The 23,297-nt window shown below is 52.6% G+C and overlaps 1 protein-coding gene across 1 annotated transcript in view; it reads left to right on the top strand.

Moving 5' to 3' along the window:
- CACNA1I (calcium voltage-gated channel subunit alpha1 I) overlaps window positions 1-23,297 on the top strand; it is a 121,357-nt gene that overhangs the window by 60,116 nt on the left and 37,944 nt on the right. Inside the window, exons 6-10 of the mRNA XM_084748317.1 lie at window positions 4,379-4,538; window positions 11,600-11,915; window positions 13,180-13,272; window positions 16,075-16,387; window positions 18,888-19,297. Of these exons, the coding sequence (XP_084604443.1) occupies window positions 4,379-4,538; window positions 11,600-11,915; window positions 13,180-13,272; window positions 16,075-16,387; window positions 18,888-19,297 (1,292 nt within the window). The remainder of the gene's footprint in view (window positions 1-4,378; window positions 4,539-11,599; window positions 11,916-13,179; window positions 13,273-16,074; window positions 16,388-18,887; window positions 19,298-23,297) is intronic.

Below are 23,297 nucleotides of genomic sequence, written 5' to 3'. Positions count from 1 at the left end.
GGCCAAAGATGGGGAGCCTATTCTTCCTGTGTCCCACCCCAGCCCTCATACTGCCACCATTAGCCTCTTGGTCACAGAGCCCAGGAGCCTGTCCTCCACACCGACATGGGCTCATGCAATGGGGGAATTCACGGGGCATTTGCACGGGATGCTGTGCGCTGTTTCCCAGCGGCCTCTTCTGCCCTAGCCTGTTTTGTTCTCTTTCTCTGGCTGCTCCTGCTGCCCAAAGCTCATTTGTATAGACATCACTCTTTATTTCCTTGGCTTCTTTGCTCAGTGTAATCTTGCTTTTCTGGTCCCTATTTCGTACCCTGAATGTCCCCTGACCCTTGACTGGCAGCCCTGCCCTCTTTCCTGATTCACTCATCTTCACAGTTAGTGCCGCAGGACAGACAGACAGATCTATATACTCATCAGTCGCCTGTTCTCATGTGGGCTTTGTGGAGTAGGAGACTTTGCCTGTTTTTTTTTTCCAATTTCGTTTTACTTATGTTAATTAATTAATTAATTAATTGACTTTTGAGACAGGCTTTTCCTCTGTAGTGCAGGCTGGCTTCAAACTTGGGGCAATCTCCTTGTCTACCCCAAGTGGAGGAGTTACACGTATTCTTCACCACATCTGGTCTTATGTGGTTTGATTTTTAAGCTAACGAGTCCCTGGGGCCCAGAGCACTGTATGGTGGTGGCAGGCTCCTTGTTTAGTAGCTGTGGTGGGGAGCATCTATGCACTCTATCTTTAAATATTCTAGTTTTCCCTCTGTCTGTATGAGTGTTTTGCCTGCATATACGTCTGTGCACCATGTGTGTGCCAGATGCCTGTAAAGACCGGAAGTGGGTATCAGGTCCCCCGAATGAGAGTTACATATGTTTGTGAGTTGCTATACGGGTGCTGGGAATCAAACCGGGTCTCCTGGAAGAGAAGCCAGTGTTCCTAACTGCTGACTCATCTCTCCAGATCCCATCCATAAGTCTTTCATTCTTTAAGCTGCTGTCTCCTGTGGGACCATCGCTCTGAGCAGGACCCAGGTAGGACTTGGGCATGCAGACTTGCCTGGGTCCCGAAGTGAGATTCAGAGCAGCAGGAGCTCTCAACCTATAGAAGTATCTCAAGGTAGTAAGTACCTCAGGGTAGCCATGATGGGGGGGGGGCGGAGAATGGGCTCAAGTCAGGCGCCAGCCTATTCCCAGGGACCAGAAGAGGAGACCCCGGAGCAGAGAAAACCAAAGGAGATGCCCTCTGACTAGGCACTGGCTGGGCAGGAAGCAGGAAGCTGGGGTCTATAGCATATACAGTGGTGTAGGTCAGGCTTGCCTCTAGGTGTAGACCCAGGGCTTCCTGACAGGAACATTTGGAATGGCCTGTGGGCTGAGTTGAAGAAGAAGAGGAAAAAGAAGAAGAAGAAGAAGAAGAAGAAGAAGAAGAGGAGGAGGAGGAGGAGGAGGAGGAGGAAGAGGAGGAGGAGGAGGAAAAGGAGGAGGAGGAAGAAGAGGAAGAAGAGGAGGAGGATGGAGAGTATTCATGTTCTTGAATTGAATACATGTGTGCACATGGGACCTGCCTATTTATAAATGAGGTTACTATGGCCATTGTGGCCCCAAGAGGAAGTATGTCTTGATACCCAACTTGGACCTCTTCACTTGATCTGTGCTGGGTGCCATCAGGGGTGGGTTAGCATCAGATGTCCTGTGTCCTCTGTCCCTTCTTGGCTGGGGAACAGACCTTTGGCTACACTCTTGGGGCTACTAACAGCCTGTCTCTACCAAGAAACACGTGTCTCCTGATCTAGACTGAAGGCCCCCAAAGTAAGCCTAGCCTCAGAGAGGGAGAGTGGGATCGGGGCCAGTGGTGGGCACTTTTGATCAGATGTGGTGAGAACTCAGGAACACTGCCTGGAGGATGAGAAAGAGCATGGGGGGAGAGAGAGAGAGAGAGAGAGAGAGAGAGAGAGAGAGAGAGAGAGAGAGAGAGAGAGAGAGAGAGAAGTGTGGATGGAGGCGGCCCTTTCTCCCATGCATCTGCCCTTCCCTCTGTCCCTCTCCCATGTCTTCCCCTTTCTGTCTCCATTTCTTTCTACTGCCTCTTCCTCCCTCCTCTTCCTCCTGTGCCTAGCACCAGGGTACTGGAGGAAAAGCGCCAGCATCCTACCTGTCTTGGCTACTTTACTATAGCAAGTATGTAAAAGAAGGCTTAGCCAGGCTCCTTGGGGGCCTTGCCTGACTCCTAATCCTGTGGTCCCCAATTCCCTGGGCAGCCATGGATGAATTCAATTTGTGTCAAACTCCTAATTAGCTAATTACACCTTGGCTCTGTGGCCCTGGGACTGCCCAGGCCCTAGGGAGGCACCTGTGAGAGGAGCTGGGCCCCTGGGCAGAGAGGAGCAGCGGGAAAGGACTGCTGCTCAGGGAGAGTAACTGGCAGCTCAGAATTTCAATATCCTGGAGAACAAGGGAAATGTAATTAATTGAGCAACAAAGGCCACCCTTGGGAGCAGCCAGGAGCAGCCAGGCTGGCGTGGCGCTAGTTAGTTAGTGTGGAGAGGAGCCTGCGGCCTTCTCACGGTAGTCTGGTTCAGCTTTCTCTCCATCCACTGCCTCTGCGTGGACTCTAGGACTGCATTTCTCAGAGCCAAGAGCCACTGGGGGCGGGGGGGGGGGGGGGGGGCGGGGCGTGCCTGCTTACAGATCTGATGGTGACAGTGACATAGGCCTTTGATTAGTCATCCACACAGATACCACCACCTCCCCCCCTTAGAATCTTCTACAGCACTCCCAGGCCTGTCTCCAGGCAGCTACGTATGCTCACAGGCTAAACTTCCTTATAGCCCCTGTGGCAGATTCTTTACATTCTGCAGGACCCAGCGCTACCTCATCCTTCCTATGAATGCGCCCTTGGCAATAGTCCCTTTGCTCAACACTGCTGTCTCTGGCCCCTGCTGCTGGTCTGTGAGCTCTGAGGGGAGTTCTCAGCATGGTGCTGGCAGTTTGCTGCTTGATGAATGAATGCATGCATGCACACATGAATGAATGATTGCATCCCCCAGAAAGGCTTGCAGTTGGCTGACTTAAGTCCTTTGGTCCATTTTGAGGAGCATGTGGGGACCTGTTTTGTTTCCTTGCCTCCTCCGGTGTATACCCCTTGTCTCCGTGTTGGGGGGTGGATATAAAACAATAGGGTGCTGTGAGCCCTGGCCCTGGCCCTTCACAGTCGGATGACGCAGCCTGCCAGGGAGCCCCATTGCTTTTCCTGAGAGGACGCTGACCTAGTTTTGTAGGGAGGGAAGATGGGGTGGACATTAATTATTGATCGGAAATCACTCCACACCGAGTTTGTGATGCAAATCCACGATAATTATCCTCATTAATAACCACCTCAGCATCGCACTGGGATGCATCAAAATCCAACAGGATCGACCCTCCTACGTGCCGTCCCCCTTCACTCCTCCCCTCGCCAGGCTTCCGCTCTTTTCCAGTCTTGTACATGAGCCGGCATCCAACAAATATGGAGGGAGCTTATCTTCTGGGTTAGGCCCTTCTGGCTTCTGGGAATATCGAGGTGACTCAGACACAGGTCCCGGCCCCAGGAACTTACAGCCCAGTAGATGGAACAGGAAGGCATACAGGCATACAGGAAAGCGTGTTCATGAGGGTTAGATGCTGATGCACACAGGACTTCTTAGGGTTGTGCGACATACAAGCTGAAGTGTACAAGGCAGGCAGGCTAGGCGAGGAGCTGCTCAGATTGCCCGGGGGGAGGGGAGGGGAGGGGAAGGGAGGGGAGGGAAGGGGAGGGAAGGGGAGGGAAGTGAGTGCCGGGGAGAGAAAAAGTTGGGCCAGCTCCGTAGACCGAGGTTTCACAGGGCTGTGGCAGGTAAACAGGCGGTGGTTAGGGGGTCTCAAAAAGAGCAGGCAGCATAGGTAAAAGGATTGGGCATAGAAAAAGGCTTAGACTCAGCTTCGGGCAACAGATTTAAATTCATATCCTTTTGCTACTAACTATGGGACTCTGCGTAAGCACCTCCAGTGGGCTCTTCAAACCTCCTGCATAAAAAGAGATAGTATTGCCAGCTTCAAGGGGTCACTGTGAGTGCTGAAGGAGAGCCTGTGTGTGCAAGTCCCCACGAAAGCATTCAGCACTTGAAAAGGGACTTGAGACATGTCTGTTCCTTCAGCCATGATCTTCTGGAAGTCCAACAGGGCCCAGAGCCATTTTCCTGGCCTTGTGGGCATAGCAGCAGACGTGGAGGAGAGCGGCCCTCTGGCAGGTCCCAGCAGGCGTGGAGCAGGAGGCTCCATCTCTCCTCCAGACACCCCCACCTCAGCTTCTTGAGCTGTCCTTTTTGCTCCTTTGATGCCACCTCCTCTGCCCTTCTTCTCCCAGGCATGCGGATCCTGGTGAACCTGTTGCTTGATACACTGCCCATGCTGGGAAACGTGCTCCTGCTCTGTTTCTTCGTCTTCTTCATCTTCGGCATCATTGGCGTGCAGCTCTGGGCAGGCCTGCTACGGAACCGCTGCTTCCTGGAGGAGAACTTCACCATGTGAGCACCCCCCTCACGCCCACCCCATCTTAATTAGGCTTTCTATTGCTTTGATGAAACGCCGGGACCAGAAGCAGCTTGGGGAGGAAAGGGTTTGTTTCATCATCTCACAGCGTGCAAGTTCATCATCTAGGGAAGTCAGGACAGGCACTCAAGCAGGGCAGGAGCCTGGAGGCAGGATCTGAGGCAGAGGTCATGGAGGGGTACTGCTTACTGGCTTGCTCCCCGTGGCTTGCTCGACCTCCTTTCTTATAGCACTCAGGACCACCAGCCCAGGCATGGCACCACCCACAGTGAGCTGGTTCCTCCCACATCAATCATCAATAGAAAATGCCCTATGGACTCGCCTACAGGCCAAATCCAAGGAAAGCATTTTCTCAGTTAAGATTCCCTTTTCTCGGAAGATTCTAGCTTGTGTCAAGGTGACATTAAAACAAAACAAAACAAAACAAAACAAAACAAAAAACAAAAACAAAAACAAAAAAACTAGCCAGCTTTCCCCACACCTACCCCATCCCCAACCCACTCTGTTCCTGCTGACTCCGACCTGCCTCTTGCTAAATCATTTAGTAACTGAGAATTGGGCCAACAAAGTAGGGACAGCCAACGCGGGAAAGCTGGATAGGAGGAGAGCGGGAGGTCTGCACATTAGAAGGAGAGAGAAAAGTTCCAGAACTCGGGGAGGTGTGTGTGGGGATCAGCCACATCCTGCTGCTGGGTCTAGAGCGGGAGCTGGGCGGCCCTCAAGGCAGAATGTCAAGAGCTGCTTAAAAGATGGGTTTAGTTTTTGAAAAGGACGTTCCTTGGAACCCCTTCTTCCCAAGTGCTGAGTGCGACCCAGTGCATGCACACACGCTATGTGCTTGGAAGTAAGGGGGCTTCAGCTTCCAGTTTCCACAAGCCACTGGGCCGCTGCCGTGTGCCAGCCCCCACCGAGGCTGAGACGGGAGAGTGATCATGTCTGTTTTAATCAGGCAGAGGTACCCAGGGTCTGTTCTTTGTTGAGCTAGGGCACCCACGGGGAGTACCGGGCTAGGGTTTGGTTGGTCTCTGAGGCTGAGTGTGTCTTCTAGATGTGGCGGTGTAGGGAGGGGCCCTGAATGAGTTGGGTTTGGAGCATTAGGGATGATGTGGTGTAACGACAGGTGAAGGTTGGGGAGGAACTGGCTTACCTACCCATTGCTGTGCTGAGTTGGCCAGAGAAGGGACACTTTGTTGGTCGGGGGTCCCAAGGATAGTGAGAGAGGGGTTTTTATACTTGTGCGAGTGCTCAGCAGAGGCCAGTCCTGAGTAGTCAGGGTCAGGAAGAGGGGAAGGCCTTCAGAGAGCCACATGAGTGTGAGCTCTTGGCGTTGGGGGTTCAATGCACACCTGTGCCCGCTCCGTCCCGTGTGGACCTTTCTTACATTATTCTGTGGCTGGCCACATCTCACTGCCCAAGCTCGGCCCTCATGTCACCTTCTGCTAGAGGATTGCTGCCTCTTCCTCAAGCAGCAAGCACACTCTCTGCTAATCCTGAATGAATGAATGAACAAATTAACAGGTGAATGAATGAATGAGTGAGTGAGTGGGAGAGTAAATGAGTGAATGCCAAAACTGCCATACTGCACAGAGGCAGGTTGGGAATAACGCTGGTTGTAGGAGAGTCTATGTGCTGGCTCCTGCGCGGCTGGTTCCCCTGTCCTGTTCAGGCCCTGAGGGTGCCTCCAGCCCTGCCTTGTGTATGATGAGGAGAGCTAGGGGCACAGTACTGTGGACATGCCTGAACCTCAGTGTTAGAGAGGGCCCGTGTGCAGCTGGCCCACTTGGAAGAGGAATTCCAAGTGTGAAAAGAGAGACTTAGAGACAAGACACAGCCGGCAAGGCGGGGTGATTCTCCTGAGCTCCAAGTCTTATGCTCTCAGGGCAGGTGGCCTTGGCTTACAGGCCCCACTGGGGTACAGGATGACCGTTTTTCAGGGAGAAGGAGGTTGGTTAACTCCAGACTTGGTCAGAAAGCAGGGCCAAGCTTATCCCAGATCTGCAACCTCCACAGAGGGAGGCAGAGTCAGACCTCGACTCCAAAGACCCAGCTCACGCAGGCTGCAGAGCAGTTGGTAAGGAAGGCTTGCAAAGAAGTAGGTCTTTCCTGGGGCTCAGACAGATGGGGTCCAGACAGACCCCAGAAGAGGATCTGGTGAGCCAGGCCTGGCCTTAGACGGGAGCAACAGGCACCCAGTGGGGAATCACCTTTGTCCATTTGGCTTGTTGTCTGGAGGCTTCAAATCAGACCTCCAACTACCGGCTGGCTGTTCTATGAACAAGCTCCTCAGCCATGCAAGCTGGACAGAGCGGGACCCTTCCTAGATGGAGCACCTAGGTGGGAGCCAGACCCTCCAGGGACCTCAGTTTAACCCAGACCTGTGCAGACAGGGCACGAGGCCTAGAGAGGAAAGGGTTTGCTCAGGCTCACACGGCAAGGTTCCTTTCTGGCTGTAGGTGTCTCCGAGCATGGATATCATAGTAAACATTTGCCTGCCACTTCCAGAGTTATTTTCTGCATGGTTCCTTGATCTTGACCCTAGGAGGACCAGGCAGACGAATGTGTACTCAGACTTAGGGTGTTGGGCTGAGAAGAGAGGACTTCTGGGATGTCTAAAGGTGAAACTTAGACCTAAACCTGAAAGGTCAAGATTGATGTTTGCTGTATCAGGGGTCAGAGGTGAGGTAGAAGTTAATATTTTTTTTGTGTGTGTCTTTTTTTGAGACAGGGTTTCTCTGTGTAGCCTTGGCTGCCCTGTACTCACTTTGTAGATCAGGCTGGCCTCGAACTCACAGTGATCCACCTGCCTCTGCCTCCTGAGTGCTAGGATTAAAAAGGCGTGCGCCACCACGCCCGGCAGGAGTTAATTTTTTTGGTCTGTCTGTCTGTCTGTCTGTTTTGAGCCAAAGTTTCTCTTTGTGTAGCCCTGGATGTCCTGGAACTTGAGCTGAAGTCCAGGCTGGCCTCGAACTCACAGAGATCCGCCTGCCTCTGCCTCCCAAGCGCTGGGATTAAAGGTGTGCGGCACCACTGCTTGGCGTAGGAGTTAATCTGTGATGGAGCCTCCAGATGCTGCCCTTCAATTGGGGGCTGGGGCAAAGGAGTCTGAATTTTAGTGTCTAATTCTGCCTCTGCCACTTGCTAGCCATATGACTTCAGCAACTTTGTGCCTCAGTTTCCCTACTACAATGTTGCTTTGAGAATGACCCAAATTAGAGCATGCGGAACCTTAGGGACAGTGCCTGACCCCAGGAAGTGCTGAACAGGAGTGAGCCATTGTGTTACACAATGTGTGTTCTACTAGTCTGGGAAGTTCCTGATGGGGAAGGGGGTGCCACTGTTCATTTATCGGGAAGGCACCAAAATGGCACCAGGAATCCTGGGTTGATGAGCGTAACTCAGTCTGGTGCCACAGCTGATATATGGCAGCTATCCTTAATAAACACACACTGAGTGGCAGGGTGGGCCTGAATCTGGTTCTGGAGAATGACAGCTGGTATTCACAGGTTGCTTAGTACGTGCTGGGCACTGTGCTCAGCATGACCAAGTCAGTTACCTTCCCAGCATCCTGTGGGGGAAGCATAGCATCCTTACTTTTTGGTTTATGTGAATGTGTTTTTTTGTGCCACCGCATACATGTGTGCACATGTGTAGGCCAGAGGTCAATGTTTGGGGGTGTCTTTCTTGATTGCTCTCCACTATATACATACATACATACATACATACATACATACATACATACATACATACTACACACACACACAAACACACACACACACACACACACACACACACACACACACACACTGAGATGGACTCTCACTAAAACTAGAACTGATCAATTTGGCTAGATGGATTGGCCAACAGAACCTTTATGTCTTTGTGTCCCTAGTGCTGGGGTTATAGGCACACATCATCATGACCAGTTATGTGGGTGCTGGGGATCTGAACTCAGGTCCTTATGCAAGGCAAGCACTTTATCAACTAAGGCTGGCAGCGGCAGAGCCTTGGGGGACCCCAGGAGAGGGGTTCAGCCATACTACAGTGGAGGGAGGGTTGGGGCTGGGCAAGTGTAGGAACTGGGCTCGGCTGTCCACCTGAACGGGTGTCTGGGTGCAGGCTGGCCTTTAGCACAGCTGCCCTGGGGTTTCTGAGTACGTAGAGTGGGGGTGGCAGAAGAGCACCAGAAGGAAGGCTGGCAGGAGGGACTCCAGGAATGACAGGTGCTCGTTGACGACCCAACAGGGTCAGCTCATCATCCCTCAGTGTTAGCTGCATTGCCCCCTGCATCCTGGAGCTTCTGAGTTCTCCGTCCTTCACGCGTGGAGCCCGAGAACCACCTCCCGCCTGGGTTGATGTCCACAGTGAGCTGGACACCTCAAAGCATGGTGTGACTTTAGGATGTCTAGGTCTGCAGGAGCGATTGAATCTGAAAGAGAAAAACTTTGCAATACGTGCACCCACTAGAGGCCTCGAAACCAGAGCATGTGAAGAATGGCTATAGGCTGATAAGAAGTGTACAAAAAAAAAAGAAAGAAAAAAAAAGGTCCAGAGGCCCTTACAAGAGACCTCTCAGGGGGCTGCGCGAGAGAGTGGCAGATGAGTATTTGAAAAGGCTCTTCTCCTTCCAGGTCTTAAGGGATGTGTAACTGAAACGGCAGTGAGGGACCATGGTGCCCTCCCAGGATAGTTAAAGTGAGAAGGACCTGTCTATTTGCCACAGACACAGAGCAGGCGGGGTTCCTCTGTGTTCAGGGAGGCCTCAGTGAATCCTCACAGTGCTTTCAGGATCCACTGTAGGAGGCTGGACAAACCCAATGTTTTACACACCCTCAGCTTGTCAGGTGTACCCTGGGGCTTTTCCGGGAAGGAAGACTTGCTGGATGAGGGCTGAAGATGTAGCTCAGCTCGCAGAGCATTCCCTTAGCACGCACAACGTCCCTGGAGCCATTCTTCAGCAATGTAAAGAGAAAAGAAAATCACGGCCATTGAACTTTAGCCGGGAGTGGTGGCTCACACCTGTAATTCCCAGCATTGCAGGATGCCTTTGGCAGAAAGATGGTTGGAGGTCAGCTTGGGTTGAAAAAAACAAAACAAAACAAAACAAAACAAAACAAATACCACTCCTGCCCATCCCACCTCCCCCACAGAAAGAAAGGGTGGCTCATACCCACTCAAGCCTGTAGGCAAGAATAATTCTGAGTCATAGGGACCCCATACCCAGAAGTGACCCAAATTGACAGTTGGATAAATAATAGCAGTGTGCTCGCTCACTCAGCAAACTCACTCATAGGTGGGAGTTCCAGGGAGTGGCTGGTTAACTCTGCTAATGGTGTTTTTGAGCAGCAAACACTTGCCCCCCCCAATCCCATTTAGCTTTACAATCTTTTTTTTTTTCAGCGTTGCTATTGAACAAATCTCAGAGCCTGAAGTCAGAAAAAAAATTCTCAAAAGGTCTTTGGCTTCATCTTTCTGTCTGGTCTATTCCATCACAGAGGATTTTGTGTGCGGTGTATGCTGGGCGGAGTGACGTCAAGGTTGATTTATTTCATGGGTACCCAGTCTTCCCAGAATCATGTGTGGCACAGTCCAGCCTTTCTGCAGGGATCAAAGTGATGTCTTTATTGGAAGCAGGTGGTTGTGAGCCTCCGTGTGGTTGGCTGTGACATCTTGATCGCTAGAGGGCTGTTGATGAATTGTCTCTCGCAAGGGTGGTGCGGTTTATGCTCCCACCAACAGTGTGAGTGTCTGTTTACACTCTTTCTCCCCACATTGCATTACAAAACCCTGAGGTGGCCATTTAGATGGGAGGAGGCAGGTCTGTATTATTTCTATTTGCTGGTTTGGTTTTTTTTTTTTTTTTTTGCTTTTGTTTTATGAGACAGGGTCTTTCTGTGTACCCCTGGCTATCTGAGAACTCACTCTGGCCTTGAACTCAGAGATCTGCCTGCCTTTGCCTCCTTTAAGTGCTGAGATGAAAGGCATGCTGTCACCATCACCACCCTAACTTGTTTGCTTTTAAAAAAAAATTTAATTGAATTAAGTTAATTTTTTTTTTGACACAGCATTTACAGGCAGGTGTACTGGCGTGCACCTATAATTCCAGCACCCAAGAGGCAGAAGCCATAGGATCTAAAGTTTAAGGCCATTGTCAGCTGCCTAGAAAGTTTGAGGACAGCCTGGGCTACATGAGACCCGTCTCAAAGCAACCAGCCATCCAAGAAAACAAATAAAAGGCAACATCTTTTTGTTCAGTCCAGGCTGACCATGAACTCAACACTTAGCCTAGGCTAGCCCCAAACTCACAATCCTCTTGCCTCAGCCTTCTGGGTGCTGGCTTCTTGTTTGCCTTAAGACACAGGTCTGTCTTTACGTGTTGTGGTCTCCTCTAAGGGGCCTTATTTGTAAGACGCCACACTAAGCTTGTTACGACGGTCTCAGAGCCCCTCTGTTGTAAGGCTAGTTTCCGCTCATCTTTTCGCTTTTAAACCCTCCTTGAACCCTCTACCTGGGTTCCATCGATCAAACCTCAATAAGATTTCATTTGCGATTGTGTGATGGGCAGAGCAGAACATATGGTCAGCTGTCACAGATGAGGTCATCCATGTCCAGGGAGGGGAGAGACTAGTCAGTCCAGAGCCACACGCTCCCTTGCCTGCTGGGCCAGCAAAAATCCAGTGGCTGCTAATTGAGCATTTGCTCTGTTTTGTCCAAACAGTGTGGCCTGGGCCAGCCAGGGAGCTGGTTGGTGTCTGTCCCAGGCCACCGTGTATCCCAGGGAGCCGTGGCTTAGCTCTGGGATGTGGAAGCTCCTCTGGGAAAGGAGAGAACCTTGCAAAGGTCACAATAGACCTGGAGGGACTGTTGTGATCATAACAGAAGTGGGAAACAGTGTCTCAGGAGGGGGCTACATGTTCCTGGGCCCTGGGGTGGTGATGCGGCCTTGGGCCAATCTTGCTGTAGCATGGCCTCTCTTTGCCTAGTACACTTGGCAGTGACCCTCCCCTGTCACTTTTTGACCGGCTCTTTTCTGTGGCAGACAAGGGGACGTGGCCCTGCCCCCTTATTACCAACCAGAGGAGGATGACGAGATGCCCTTTATCTGCTCCCTGTCGGGGGACAATGGCATCATGGGCTGCCATGAGATCCCCCCACTGAAGGAGCAGGGCCAAGAATGCTGCCTGTCCAAAGATGATGTGTATGACTTTGGGGCTGGGCGACAAGACCTCAACGCCAGCGGCCTCTGCGTCAACTGGAACCGCTACTACAACGTCTGCCGCACGGGCAATGCCAACCCTCACAAGGGCGCCATCAACTTTGACAACATCGGCTATGCCTGGATTGTGATCTTCCAGGTGAGAGCATTCAGGCCCAGGACTGGTCAGCTAGCAGTGGGTGCTATGGCTGGCAACCTCACCCAGCAGGTAAAGTCTTGAGCTGGACTTTGTCACCCACTCCTGTAGATTTGTTCAATAAGCTCTTGGTATAGGCTCCATCCTGATCACTTTGCAGGCAGAAAACCCATGGTTCAAAGGAAGGAAACATGCCTGTTGGCCAAGGAGTTTGTGGTAACTAATTAGCTAATCAAGATTTCAATCCACTTGGGCTCACCTAGAGACACCCAGGTGGGCTGAGTCATAGCAGGGAGTGTTGTTCACAGAGGGCAGAGGCAGGACATGGCTCCATTGTAAGGGTTGGCTGAGCCAAAACAAGACCCTACTGTGGTAAGGAAGGTCATTCCTAGAGGGGTGACAGCTGAGGCTAGGCCTGGAGTGCATAGAGAATGTCACCCTCTGACAATTATGCCAATGATGCCACCTTGTGTAAAGAATTGTGACTCCATCTTGGCACCAACTCCACCTCTGTACTCTAGAGGGGACTAGATAGTGTTTGTTGAGGAGACTGGGGCTGTCTATGCCTCAGTTTTCTCCTCTTCATACTGGGTGTACTGTGCTCCTGGACACACTTTTCATTTTGGGTGTACTGTACGAGCAGATTCCTTACCTTGGGTGCCAGACGCTGTGAGCAGGGCAGCCAGCCCCTGTGCATGGAGGCTCTGATGTCCTCAGAGGGAAGAAGGGAAGAAAGAGCAGTGGAGGACAGGGCCACTCCTATCCTGCTCTGAGAAGGGCTGTATCAGAGATTCAGAGCTGGGTGGACACTGAACTCATGCCCAACCACTCTGAGTCTCTTGGTTGGTCAGCCCAGAGAGTAGAGTCTGCTCAGTGCTTTGCCACGAGCAACGGCGAGGCAGAGCAGGGGCGGCCCCACCACCTAGCCCATCTTTCTCCAGATGGCTCCTCGTCTCTGGATGGCATTGCAGGGGACAAAGAAGGGAATGGTCAGCTGACCCACGCTTCAGCTCCGCAGGGGGCTCTGTCATCAGTGTACTGAAATGCTAGTGAACTAGATAGAGTCCAAGGCTCTCTGCTTCTCCAGCCGGTGTCCGCAACCCTTAGTTGGTAGGCCTTTGAGCAAGAGAGGACCGAAGTGTCCAACTGTGATGTGGGACGAACGGCATCAGCATCCCAGCCCTTGTCAGGGTATTGTCTTGAGTCCTGGTGCGCAGGAGGGGCCCACGCCTGACGCCCAGGCCCCTGTCCCTCATGCCTGCTGCAGGTGATCACCCTGGAAGGCTGGGTGGAGATCATGTACTATGTGATGGACGCTCATTCCTTCTACAACTTCATCTACTTCATCCTGCTCATCATAGTAAGTATCAGGGCAAGTTCAGGACCATGGAGCACGGCGCCGGGTGCGGGTGGGGAGGGAGAAGAGGGATGGGCAGTCCCCACCCCACCCCAGGGAGCCCCCTTAGGGCTTAAGGGGAGCCTGGCAGGGCAGGAGGTGGCAGCGGTGGCAGGAGGAGCAGGCAATCCATCCCCAGTGGGAAGGGATAGTTTTAAATGCAGTCCAACCAGCTGGTGATTGAAGGGGCTGGTCAGGGCTGTGGCTGGGAGCCATCCATCCTGTCTCCTTGCCTTCACTTCTCATCTCTAGACTTTAACATCTGCCCCGCTGATCCCTGCTTGTCTCTCTCTGCCTGAATCTCTTGGAACACATTCTCTCATGGCCCTAGCTGGGGGTATAGTTCCAGAATGGAGCCTCTCAGGGGCTCCATCTGGTCCCTATTTTTCCTAAGGCAGGCAAGATGCTCTGACTGGCTGCATGGGGCTTCTTCCTGGGTAAGACTTAGGGTAGGAGACTGGCCTTGGTGGTGCCTGGTGGAATTCTGGGGGGAAGTCTTTGAGCTCTGGAGTCTCTGCAGCCTTGTCTATGACTAGGTAATGGAGGCGGGGGTCTGTCTGCCTCTGTAGGCCAGCACTTCCTGACGTTGCTTTCCAGTGTCCACCTTGTCTTGCTTGCTTGCTTGTGGCTGCTGCCCTTAAGCGTAATCCACAGAGGCCATGCTTCTGGGAGAGCTGTGTTCCTCCCCTCCCCAGGATGAAGGCTAGGGTCTCTAGCTTCCTAATGGTGGGTGAAGGCAAGCTTGGTCCCCTGTTAGTGACACCACCCTGACTGAGGACTCGGAACAGACTGGCTGCTGACCTGAGTCACACTTGCTGTGATGTAGCTCTAGTGGTGTTCCCTGGGGAGCCGGGGGCCTTGGACGCGGGAGAAACCCTGGATGAAAGAGAGAAGGGCCCAGATTTCATTCTGCATCTCAGGCTGTTTCACCAACTTACCTTCCACAGAGCACCCCCAAAGATGAGCTGAGTTCTTGGGGACAGAGCAGGGATCCAGGGAAAGAAAGGCTGAGAGGTGACAATGGCATCTAGAACTTTAGGTACCCAGATAGAAAGAAGCCGTAGGGGCTGGGGGCGTCCCTTGGAGGAGGACTGGGATGTGGGTGACTTCCTGGAGGAAGACAGAAGGCTCTGTCCTCTCCCACAGGAAGCTGTTTATTCAGAGGCAGGCTCCTCACAGACTTTGTGAAATGTGTCAGTGGCAGTGATTAGTTCTGAGGTGATAAGGAGGGTTAGCTGGGACATAGCCAGGAGCTGGGGTTTACTCTTGCTATCCACTAAGTGGCCAGTAAATGTGCCCTGATATTATTGGGGGCCACTTGAGTCCAAAGTACTCCTGTCTCAGGACAGGATGCCATCAGCGGGCTGGTGGGGGTCTTTAGTCTTCATACACAGCCCCCAGTACTCCTCTGGGCAGTGAGGTCCCCACCCACTTTGCTCCAGCCTCCCACTTTACAGATAGGGAGCAGAGGTCCAGAGAGAACAAGACTGACCTGGGTCACCACTACTGAACAAAGGCTAGGTAGGAGCTTTCCAGGGGTTTCCACACAGACGGCAGGGTCTTATCTCTCTGGTTTCTGTGTCCCTAACCAGTCCAGGAGATATCTCCCAGCAGCTCTCCCGGAAATGCTATGGACTACATGGCAGCCAAGGACTACTGGCCATCTTTTTGTCTAAGAAACAGTCAGTTTCCCAGAGTCCTCTGGGCCAGGAAGCCCTATACCTCTTTTTTTTTTTTTCTCCCCGAGACAAGGTTTCCCTGTGTAGCCTTGGCTGTCCTAGACTTACTTTGTAGACCAGGCTGGCCTCGAACTCACAGAGATCTGCCTGCCTCTGCCTCCCGAGTGCTGGGATTAAAGGTGTGTGCCACCACGCCTGGCCTTATGCCTCTTTAGCACCTCAGCTGTATGTAAGGGGAGAGGAAAGAAGGATGAGGAAGCAGTGACTGGGGCAGCCATCTGCATGAACCTCTTGGTGATGTCCCAGAAGGCTAGAGGCCACATCTCTCTTGCCAGGCCAGAGGAGCTCATTCAGGGTTAGCAAACACCAAGGGAGACGGCTGGTACTGGAGTAGTAGACGGGGTATAGAGGGGCTGCCTGGCTCCAGTCCCCATCCAAACACACAGCTGAAGTCCTGGGGTGTGAGTAGGTCTCAGGACCTTTTGTGACTTGAGGGACTGTGCCTTTCCTCTTGGCTTTAGCATCTCTGTCCTACGTGGTCTTGGTCCTGATGGGGCTTGGATGCAGTCCCTGTCTAACCTGGGATGTCACTTAGGCTGTGCCTTCCCCTTATAAGGACTCAGTGACCTTTTCCTGTCCCATCTGCGTATCTGTGTCTGTGTTTCTGTCTCTCTGGGCCCCTCCATCTTCCCTGTACCTCTGTCTCTATTTCTACCCTCAACTCTGCATTTCCGTGTGGCCCCAACTCTCCTCCTCCTCTCCCTGCTTTTTTTATTTTTATTTTTATTTTTTATGTCTTTGACTCTCTGTGCCCTGGCTGTTCCTTCTCTTCTGTGTCTCTGACCTGCCCCCTTCCTTCCCCACTTCCCCATTTCTGCTGTCTCTCTCTGGCCTCCCTCTCTGTCTCCTGCTCTCGCTAACTATTTCTCCATCTCTCTGTTCTCTTCTCCTGTGGCTCCCCACCCTAACCCACCCTCCCTGGTTCTCTCTCTCTCTCTCTCTCTCTCTCTCTCTCTCTCTCTCTCTCTCTCTCTCCTTCTCTGTCCCCACTGTCCCTGTTCCTGTCCTTTTCTCCTGTTGGTCACAGGTGGGCTCCTTCTTCATGATCAACCTGTGCCTCGTTGTCATAGCGACCCAGTTCTCGGAGACCAAGCAACGTGAGCACCGGCTGATGCTGGAGCAACGCCAGCGCTACCTGTCCTCCAGCACGGTGGCCAGTTATGCTGAGCCCGGCGACTGCTATGAAGAGATCTTCCAATATGTCTGTCACATCCTTCGCAAGGCCAAGCGGCGTGCCCTGGGCTTCTACCAGGCCCTGCAGAGCCGGCGCCAAACCACGGGCCCGGGGACACAGGCCCCGGCCAAGGCTGGGCCCCATGCCAAGGAGCCTAGCCACCGCAGTAAGTGGCCTTGACTCTAGCTCATGTGCCATGATTGGGGGTGTGTGTGTGTGTCTCACAATGGCAATATTGCCAGTGGGTCATGCCTGCTGAAACAAGAGGTGTTCACATTAGATGTGGGGTCCCAGGGGTTCTTTGCAGGCTCCTTTATGGCCTGTCCAGGACTCATCTGCCCTGCCTACCCTTTGCCCTACTCTCTATCCAGAAAAATTCTTCCAAGTTTTGCAGGCAAACCTGGGTACCTGTACTCGAAGGTCAAGTGATTTTTTTTTCACAGCCTTGCAAGACTAGCCTCCCTCTTTGTGGCCACCAATATCGTCTCCCACTCTGGCTCCAGTGGCTGTTCCCTATTTACCAGCACATCTGAGTAATGGCATCAGGCACATGTCATGGCACACTGGGGACCCTCATCCCCATACTCTGCTCCTGCCTCGTGCTTGAGTGGGGCCATGTTGTTTGTGTGAGTTTGGTGTTCAGTTTAGAAAGGATGCTCTCTGGGCTGGGTAGGCGGTGCAGCAGCCAGGTTGCTAGTGTGCTTGCCAAGCATGCGTGAAAACTCTAGGCCCAAGCCTTAGCATGGCAGAAATCTTTGTGCTTGGGACACGGAGCCAGAGGACCAAAAGATCAAGGGCATCCTTAGTTACATAGTGAGTTTAAGACCAGGGTGAGCTACGTGAGGCCCTGTTACAAGGAGAGAGAGAGAGAGAGAGAGAGAGAGAGAGAGAGAGAGAGATTCCTTACTCATTTCTTTCAAGAAGGGGACAGAATAGAAATAGTGTCTCCAGTTTTGAGATGGGAAAACCAAGGCCCAAGGAGATAAGAGAGTCAGTCAAATGGTAAATGGTCCAGTATGTCAGTGCAAGACTTAGTCATATAAACTGTCAGAGATTCTGGGCCTTGCTTAATGTCTGTCTCTAGCTGCAAATACAGTCATAAGAGGAGGCCACCCAGACACCAGGGGACTCCAGGTTTGGTCTGCTCCTTCTCAGCTACTGCTGAAAAGTTAGCAGGCCTCAGGACTTCTCCTTGGAGCAGCTGTGGAGCATGGCATATCCTGTTCCCCTTGTGATCTTGGCCACCACAGGGCCTGCCATCTCCTCCGCCACAGCAGGGCTCAAGGGATCTACTACTTTGTGCCTGTGAGTGACAATTACTGTTTGAGGCCCTGCATGGTGAACTCCATGGTCCTAGTTTTCTTATCCTGTCCATTGGAGACTGGCAGAGGCCAGAAGGTTGCCCACTGTCCTCAGACACTAGCCGTCTAGATGTGGTCCCAGGAGGCCTGTGGGCTGGCCTAGCGAGCGGAGAGGAGAGCTCGGGTCTGGACAAGCCCAGCTCCCACCTTCCCAGGGATGTGAGTATAAAGTGGCTTCTTTCTTGCTGTTGTTACCACCCTCGCCCTGGAACGCTATGGAAGGAAGCTCTATGCTCTTTAATGCTCCCCACGCCTCAGGCCTCCATACCCCCTCTTTTTCCTGTGTCGAGTGCTGATGTGGTCTGAGAAGAGCTTTGATCCTCCAAGGCTGCATGGAGCAGGATGACCCTCATGTCTAATTGCTTTGCAGTATTTGGAAACGAGTGTAGAAAGGTGCAGGCTTTCCCACTTTTCTTTCCCTTTAGTGCTTTTTTTCTTATTTAAATAAAATGTGTTTATGTTACACACACACACACACACACACACACACACACACCTCTAATATAGAAAATAAAGAAGAAATCAGCTAGGCAGTAGTGGCATACACCTTTAACCCAGCACTTGGGAGGCAGATCTCTGAGTTCAAGGCCAGCCTGGTCTACATAGCAAGTTTCAGGATAGCTAGGGATACACAGAGAAAAGCTAAAAAGCAAAAAATATTTAGGAGGAGGAGGAAGAGGAAGAGGAGGAGGAAGAACCAAGTCAACTAGGGGAACCCTTTCCAACACCCTAGGCTTACAGATTTAAGGCCAGCCTAGGGATTGGAAGTCTCAGACCACATCTACTGTCACCCTTCTTTCTCCTGCCCCTATTTGGCCTGACTCTCGCTGGTATGGAGGGAATTCCTGGGCACTCCCAGAGCAAGAGTCTGCTCTGTCTGGTCCTCCTCCCTTCACAGAGATGGGCAGAGTGGGGAATGCCAAAGCTACTGTAGCTTCCTCTGAGGGGTGTTGATTCTCCACTCAGACCTACAGTCTCCAGATACCCCATAACTGTGCCTGGGAAGGTCTGTGGGAGTGAGGGGCCCAAGGTCAAGGTCAAAGGCGACCAACAGTTGGCATAGTCTGAGGTGCCAGGCGCTGTGATGAGCCTGCCATATGTTTAATGCAGAGAACCATCTCACAGTTTTGTCAGGTGCATGTTCCCATCCCTGCTTCTGCACAGGGGAGCAGACCAAGTCCAGAGATAAGAATTTCCCAAGAAGTACCAGGCCCACGAGGTGGGGTTGGCTTGTTTCAGCCAGTGTCCCCTGGGGAGGTGGGGACTTGGTTTGGACACTAATGCTGCCCTCTGTTTGCTTTTCAGAGCTGTGCCCACAACACAGTCCCCTGGACACCACCCCTCACACTCTGGTGCAGCCTATCTCTGCTATTCTGGCCTCTGACCCCAGCAACTGTCCGCGCTGCCAGCACGAAGCAGGCAGGAGGCCCTCAGGCCTGGGCAGCACTGACTCGGGCCAGGAAGGCTCGGGCTCTGGTGGCTCTGCAGGGGCTGAAGCCGATGGGGATGGGCCCCAAAGCAGTGAGGATGGGGCCTCCTCGGCCTTGGAGAAGGAGGAGGAGCAGGATGACGGGGCAGCCCGACTGTGTGGGGATGTGTGGCGAGAGACACGAGCCAAGCTGCGGGGCATCGTGGACAGCAAATACTTCAACAGAGGCATCATGATGGCCATCCTGATCAACACCGTCAGCATGGGCATCGAGCATCATGAACAGGTCAGTGTGGGGGCAGGGGTGGGGTGGGGTGGGGGCAGGGGTGAGGTGGGGTGGGGTAGGGCAGGGCTGGGGCTGGGGGGTGAGGTGGGGTGGGGTGGTGGAGAAGCCAGCTATCGGCTATCGTAGGGCAGGGGTGGAAGGGCACACCCAGGCCAGGCTGAGCCCATCCTCACATCACCTCTGTCTCCCTGACCCTGGCTAGAGTAGAGTCTAATTCTTACATATGACTTCACACCTTTGCCCAAGGCCACACTCAAGGGGCAGATGTTCTGGGGTATCTTCAGGATGAGTGGACAGTGAGTGAGGCTTGACAGGACAGGACTCGGGGCTTGCTTCTTTTCTTCCTAAGCTGTCCGGAAGTCTGAAGTCAATAGTCCACTTGTGGGGTAACAGCCTGTCAAACCCGGGCTGCATTTGGAATGACCCTATTTTCCTGACTCTTGTCCCTTTTTGGAGGCGTGGCTTCCTTGACCTGATCCTCAGCCTGGTAGGGCACATCTACTTGCCAGCTGGCTATGCCCAGCCCCGCTGACCCGAGGTCCCACAGCTAGCCAGCAAGCAGCCCATCTCAAGCCTACTTCCTGTGGTGAGATTGACACCCTAGTAGGATTTGGATTTTGAAGCCCCTTGGCTTTGGTGTCATTGTCATCCCGCAAAGCCCTCTCCTGTGCCTGGAGGTAGGGCGGGTGGGGGGGGGGGCGGGCAACACTCTTCAAGTCTTTGTTCATTACCTCACCAAGCTAGGCTTCATTCAATTTAGTTAAATGTGGCACTGCAGGTTTGCCAGCTATTTTGACTTAATTAAAAAGATCTTCGGGGAGGGCTGTTGGGTAGGATCTCTGCGTGGTGGGGGAGCTGTTGAGAGGAGAGGCCTATACTTTGCCTCAAGGCCCTGGACTGTGAGAAAGCAGACACCCAGTGGGGTTTACACTCTTGGGGAGGTTCTGTGGGGAGAGCTGCTATTCACACAGCTGGCTCTGGTGTCTACAGTCTGCTCTACCAGAGTCCAGTCGGGTTGTCTCTGGCTTGCTGGAACCAACTGGTGAGAGTCAGTTTTCTCACATTTGGGAATGTAGCAAGCAGTTGCTAAGTAGTTGCTTGTTTGAAATGGGTGACGGAGAAAGTATTTACACCAGGGAAACTGGCAGACACTAACAAATTAGGGCTATTTCTCACTGTTGAGTTTACATGGGCCTCGCTGGTCCCTGCCTTCTTAAGCTTCCTCCAAGGCAGCAGCACAGAGAAGGCAGCTCTTCCTTTGCCCTCCAGCTTGACCTTGGGCCAGTCAGGGTCCCTGCGTGAGTCTGCTCAGTGTCTTCTCTGGTCCACATCTCTTGTACACACACCACATTTGAGCAGGCTTGCTTTCTTTATGTTGGCCTTAAGATGGGCGTGAGGGTGCACCCCTTTAATCTCAGCACTCAAATTGCAGAAGGAAGATGGGCCTCTGAGTTTGAGATTAGTCTGGTCTACGGAGCAAGTTATTGGATAGCCAGGGCTACTCAAAGTCACCCTCATTTGAAACAACAACAACAACAACAAAAGCAAAAACCTTCGTTTTATTACATCGTTACCCATTGAGCCGTCTCTTTGTGTCCCTTGAGCAAACGCTCTCAATCTGCTGGAGCTGCTTGCATTGGGGCAGTGGAAGTCATGTGGCACCGAAGTTGCTTCCTACCTGGAGTCCCCGCCTAGCTGGACGAGGCTCTGGCCAGTTGTAAGGTCTACCCTGGTCTCCTCATCTGCAACCTCAGCTGAGAGATGTCTTTCTCTTAGGGGTGTCACTCACTGGGAACCTACTAAGCCCCATGCTTAGGGAGATCAGGAGGTCCCTGAGTCCTCACAAATGGTTTCCAAACCACTGTCAGTCATTGTTTCCTGTTTTCACACTTGGAAGGCCATTGCTCAGAGGCCATGTTGTTCATCCATGGTCTGGGTTCCAACCCTGGTTCTGCAGCTGACAGACAGGGTGGCCCTGGGAAAGTCATATGCTTACCTAGCTGGTGTCTCTACAGAGAAGTCAGACCCCTCCCTCCCCTCCCCTCCCCACAGTGTGGTCAGGAAAGGTGAATGTGTGAATCCTGGTGTCTTATAGGCACTCTGGGCTCCTTCGTTACTAGCAGGTCTTTTGTTTGAGCCTTCTGCCACCAGCCTGGGTGAATTCACCATCCACTGTCTGGAGCCTCAAAAAATTAACTAGAGGAGGAGGAAGAGGAAGAGGAGGAGGAGGAGGCATTTTTAAACCATTCTTTTTAAAGCAGCGCCAAGTGGCAGCCATTGTTCAGTGGAGCTCTGCGCAGGGCCCGCTAGTATTTTTGTTCCTCACCCTGGGCTCTCAGACGTCTCTCTGCGGGAAGCCGATCCGCCCCCAGATTTATTTTGAGCATTCCGCCCCCCCCCCCTCCACTGAGGTGGCACCCACAGTGAGAGGTGGCCCAGGGCTGCAGATGGCATGCAAGGAGAAAGGGGAGAATGTCACAGGTACTTTCTCCCCAAACTCCACTGACCCCTGCACCCCACCCAGGCCTGCAGAGAACTCTGTGTTATCACTGCAAGGGCGCAGGTGGTGAGGTCCTGGCTTGCCACCCCTGCCTCCCTAGTTACAGGGAGCTCAGTGCAGATGCTCATAGCTTTTAGGGTGGTCACTGCTGCTCGGATAATGGAAGGCCATTATGATCTCTTCAGGCTCACTATGGCTTAGATATTCCTTATTAGGGACTGGCCTAGAAGGAGGTGACAGTTGAAAGGATGTCATCCAGTCAGGGACCTGCATGTGGCTCATGAAGAGGGAGAGAGATAATGGCCAACAAGGGCAAGATGTGCCTTGATGGCGGAACACTTGCCCGGCGCATCCTGGGTTCAGTTCCCAGCACTGGAAAAAAGAAAGTCCCGCGAGACTGGAGAAGTCCACACTGCTTGCGCTTGCGTAGTCTCTGGCTGAGTCGTGTCACTGTCAAGAATGGTCAACTTGGCTCCCAGGCTTCATCTTCATAGAAGCCATGGAGTGCAAGCAGGGTGTATGTCTCAGTCCCATGTGGAGGATGGGGGCAGAGGGGGAAACTGAGGAAGCGGCATAGGCTGCCCAGGTGACCTGGCATGCACTAGCACAGCTGGTTTCGGGGTGCAAGGGTCCCAAGTAACACAGGGTTAGGGTGACTCTGGGAAGAGAATTATGGGATGCCTTAGTGCCATCATGAAAGAGAGAGAGAGAGAGAGGCACTGATATGGGTCGCAGTCAGGGAAGGCTTCCTGGAAGAGGCAGCACTGAGGATGGATCTTGAAGGAGGGACCATGAGTTATCAGTTAGAAAGACTGGCACAAGGGAGGGGCAGGACCCAGAGCTTTTCAATAAGGATGTGTACAAAGGGTGTGGTAGACAGTCCACGAGGCAAAGAGGGCTGCTTATCCACTAAGGGCCTCAAGGACACGTCTCTATTCAGTGCAGTGGAGAGCCATGGCGGGCTTGTAGGCAGGGAATTATATGTCTGCTGAACAAACTTCTAAAATGTGGCCCAGTGAAGGCACCTGATTTGCAGCCCAAGGAGGAGACTTGACTCCAGGGTGGACTCCATCTTGGCCTGGCCCTGACCTTGAGCAGCCACTTTTGTCTCTGTGCCACACGTTTCCTAACTGTTAGAGGGGACAATGTGGGCAAGATGGAAACACAAATGACATGTGCATAGAAAGTATACGCCTGCCCCAGGGAGGAACTTAGCTGACACCTGTCACCATTGTCACCATGGAGCTGGGCTGGGCTTGAGGGGTTCCTGGACTGGTTCAAAGACCTATGCATGTCCTTTTATGTACTGCTGTCATATACCAGGTTAATGGGGTGCTGGGAATTAGACAAATGCTGTGCCTGCTGAGCTACATCCCAAGACCACTTAAAGTCTACAGAAGGGTTTTCGCCTCTGCCTTTTGCTCGCCACATCCCTATCTGTCTGTCCATCCATCCTGCTCCCATCTCTCTGCTCCTCTCCGCATCTCTGCCTTGTCCCTT

This window comes from Acomys minous (genome assembly GCF_964271855.1).
Source record: "Acomys minous genome assembly, chromosome: 12".
NCBI classification, from domain to species: Eukaryota; Metazoa; Chordata; class Mammalia; order Rodentia; family Muridae; genus Acomys; species Acomys minous.
The sequence above is the reverse complement of the archived record's forward strand: the minus strand, read 5'-3'. Positions and strand labels throughout refer to the sequence as shown.